Source organism: Sinocyclocheilus anshuiensis, unplaced genomic scaffold (genome assembly GCF_001515605.1).
Source record: "Sinocyclocheilus anshuiensis isolate Anshui unplaced genomic scaffold, SAMN03320099.WGS_v1.1 scaffold792, whole genome shotgun sequence".
Lineage (NCBI taxonomy): Eukaryota > Metazoa > Chordata > Actinopteri > Cypriniformes > Cyprinidae > Sinocyclocheilus > Sinocyclocheilus anshuiensis.
Genome location: NW_015558618.1, coordinates 373,576 through 377,133, shown reverse-complemented (window position 1 = coordinate 377,133; position 3,558 = coordinate 373,576). Strand labels below are relative to the sequence as shown.

The 3,558-nt window shown below is 40.2% G+C and overlaps 2 protein-coding genes across 2 annotated transcripts in view; one reads left to right on the top strand and one right to left on the bottom strand.

Annotated features, from left to right (window-relative positions):
• Positions 1-1,295, top strand: part of pusl1 (pseudouridine synthase like 1) — a 23,962-nt gene extending 22,667 nt beyond the window's left edge. Inside the window, exon 9 of the mRNA XM_016476330.1 lies at positions 1,198-1,295. Coding sequence (XP_016331816.1) covers positions 1,198-1,214 — 17 coding nt within the window. The 3' untranslated portion in view covers positions 1,215-1,295. The remainder of the gene's footprint in view (positions 1-1,197) is intronic.
• LOC107680447 (ATP-dependent RNA helicase DDX19A-like) overlaps positions 1-3,558 on the bottom strand; it is a 13,566-nt gene that overhangs the window by 2,481 nt on the left and 7,527 nt on the right. The window contains exons 8-11 of the mRNA XM_016476331.1: positions 2,742-2,919; positions 1,900-2,137; positions 1,617-1,779; positions 1,320-1,511 (exon numbers count right to left, since the gene is read on the bottom strand). Of these exons, the coding sequence (XP_016331817.1) occupies positions 1,320-1,511; positions 1,617-1,779; positions 1,900-2,137; positions 2,742-2,919 (771 nt within the window). The remainder of the gene's footprint in view (positions 1-1,319; positions 1,512-1,616; positions 1,780-1,899; positions 2,138-2,741; positions 2,920-3,558) is intronic.

Here is a 3,558-nt window from a genome sequence, read left to right as displayed (position 1 = left end):
ATTTTTTTTGGTTTGTTTTTTTTAAACAAGATAAAATTAGTCCTTTTATTATTGCTTGAACAAAATGCTGCACATTTCTTTGTGAAACAGAACTATGTCAAATAACAAAACTAAATTGAAATTTTAAAACAAACCCCAAATCTAATCAAAGACGACAAAAAAATCTCTTCATATAAACAAAGGCTTTGCCTTCGGCTTTCCATTCAAAATTAGAGGCGACCACTGCATTTGAATCACAATCCAAACGAAGATGCTACATGAGCAGTTTTTGAATCTAAATTAGATTGTATAATTTGACATTTTAAAACAAAAACAGAATGCTCTGACTTTAGTTTTGTGAAACTATACTACAAAGCATCTGCATGAAACAGAGCAGAAGCTCTGAATGAGACGCAGATTCACTCTCTGACAGCAGGTGGCGCTTATGGAACAGCAGTAATACAGCGTTTCCTTGGTTACCGCTGTAAACAAAGCAGCACAGCACTTATAGACGCTGCTTTAACATGAATTATACAGACGAGATGAAAAGAAAATATCTAAACTTTTCTAAAGACAGTAAGTTCCCCTCAGAAACACATTCATATAAACTCCCACCCCCAAATGTATCGCGATTCGTTTAATATCTCAACCGATTTGAATAGTCACATATTTGTATCGATTTTCAACCGGCTCGTGGTGAATCGTTACATCCCTAATCACTTGACCTTGAAAACTTACCAAAACCATACGGACAAAGAGAAGAACTAAGGAGACACCGCCTCAGTTTTGAACGTACCGGGTGAGAGTTGAAAACTGCTAGTGCACCAGCTAACAAATTAGCTGCTAGTAAACATTAGCTGTTGAAATGTAAATGACAATCTGCTATGTAAGCCGAAGTGAGATCATGTGAGGTGCTTCCTCTGGCATTGTAAACTTGAATAGTCTTGCAGTGTGATACACTGATTTTCAATTCTTTTAGTGTGTGCATGTTTGAGATTTGAGCGATAAAATTCTGTGAAGAATCTATTGAAACTAGATTTTATAATCAGTTATGATTTAACAAACACTGTAGTCTGAGTCTGGCTTTAGTAAGGAATTCAGAGATGTCAGCCTTGTGCACTTTCAAAAACTACGGTATTTCATTCCAGTGCCTTATGCAAATTATGAATTATTGTAAACATTTTCACAAACATTTGTTTGTATATTTTTGTGTTTCAGAAAATGAGGGACTATAAGGGACTGTTTCCTACTAATAATCAACAGAATGTCTCGGACTCTGCTGATAGAGCTTACTCCAGGACATTGATCAGTTTGTTATGAGAAATAAGGGTTCATCTTACTGAAGTGCTCCTGGATGCGGTTGAGGATGTTCATGCTAAATCTGCTGTCCACCATGTTGATCGCCAACCCCCTCTTGCCGAATCGCCCAGTACGCCCGATTCTGTGCAAATACGTCTCGTTGTCAGGGTTTCCATCCCTGTCCACTGGCAGATCAAAGTTGATAACGACTGAAACTTGCTCCACATCAATACCTGATAGAAGAAACGTTTGCAAAAAAAAAAAAAGCCATTAGGCAAAATCTGCTCATCCTGAACTGAAGATGAGCTTGAAGGTAAAATGACAGACAGCCGACATACCTCTAGCACAGACATTAGTGGTAACGAGAACTTTCTCCTTGCCGTCACGGAAACGTTCGATGACCGCTGCCCGCTGTTCCACCTGCATCTCTCCACTGAGGAGCGCCACCTGGTGGCCTTCTCTGGACACCTCTCCTGCCAGCCACCCGGCGGTTTTCCTGGTCTGTGACGGCAAATCACATGGTTATATTTGGAAGCGTCCATGTATTACCACTTCTTTCAGTGATTTAAAGTTGTACTCCGAAATAACGCCACCATATCAACAAATGCTATTGTTACTTACGTGGCAGAAGATCATGGCCTGTGCGATAGTAATGGCTCCATAGATGTTGCACAAAGCCTGGAATTTCTCCTCCTTGCTGTTGCAGATGACGTAGTACTGCTTGATGGTGTCCAGAGTTTCCTCCTCACGCTTAAGTTTAATGATGTTGGGGTCGGGAACGATCCTCTTTGCAAAGTTCCACACAGTGTCTTCAAATGTGGCAGAGAACAGCAGCATCTGGCAAGTTTTAGGAAGCATCCTGTAAAAAAGCAAGAACAACAGGTTGTAATAGATAAATTCTGCAATTCAAAAAGGCAAATTTCTTCCTAATGCTCTGAACTAATTGAGGACAATATATAAAGCAACATCCTTAGTTGATAAAACCTCAATTTACTACATATTTACAGGGTCCCAAAAATCAAAGATCACTAGTGAAACAGTTAAACAGAAACTATTTAAATATTGCAATTTGAGTGAAAATTTGAAATGGGGGAGGGGGGTCCTTCCATATTTGTAGGACCCTATGATTTCCATGATGCACAAAATGTGGATGAAATGCAAATTTTGGATGAAAAAGTAGGGCTGTCCAATTAACTAGGGGTGTTCACTTTCAGATTATTTGGATAGGAGTTGATGGAATAGACTCCTCGACTTCATTTACTCCATTAAACTTTCAAACAATTTTTACCCCCGGACAAAGGCTTTTTTTTTTTTTAGAAGATTAATTAAATTGTTAAAGGGATAGTTCACCCAAGAATGAAAATTTGATGTTTATCTGCTTACCCCCAGGGCATCCAAGATGTAGGTGACTTTGTTTCTTCAGTAGAACACAAATGATGATTTGTAACTCCAGCCGCCTGTACCTCGGGATACGAATGCTCTGGTCTTGATGGCCCTGTGTGGCGATCATGACATCAGCTTCATCCAGGACGAACACCTTGATCTTCCTGGGGTCGATGAATTTAAGCTTTTGGCACCAATCCAAAACAGTACCGGGAGTGCCAATCACGATCTGTTCCTGTAATTTTGTTCCCCGCTCCACTGGACCAAACACCACATTATAACATGCACAATTACAAGCTACTCCTGTGTAATAAACATGTAGTTATCCTTTGATAGTGAGATAGAAAGTCAAGAAAACATGCAGTAATATAACAGATAGTGTTACTAGAGGACTGTGCAGAAAATTTTAACTCCTAAAATAAAAGCGCTTACATTTGTTTCCTCTGATGGCATACACCAGTTGGACTTCAGGGTAAAATTTGCCCATCTGTTCGATGACCTTGCCCGTCTGTAGGGCGAGCTCGTATGTGGGGGACACACACAGACACTGGGCACAGAGAGTCAGAGTGACATTAACACCAAAAGAGCTGAATTATTGCCATGCATTTATGCATTACATTCACTGACACTGATGCATTTCATACCTGAGGCCATTTGTTTTCAGGGTCCACGTGACTTAACATGGCCAGCACAAAGGCAGCCGTTTTACCCGTGCCTGACTGAGACTGAGCGATCAGATTCTGTGGACTGGACAGGAAAGGATATGATATGATATGATGTGTTCAAAACTCTGCTCTCATTAATAGTAGGGTTGGGTACAGAACTCGGTAGTACCGACGCAATTTGGTCGGTACCCTTAAAAGTACAGAGTACCGATTCACGTTAAATCAATCGGTG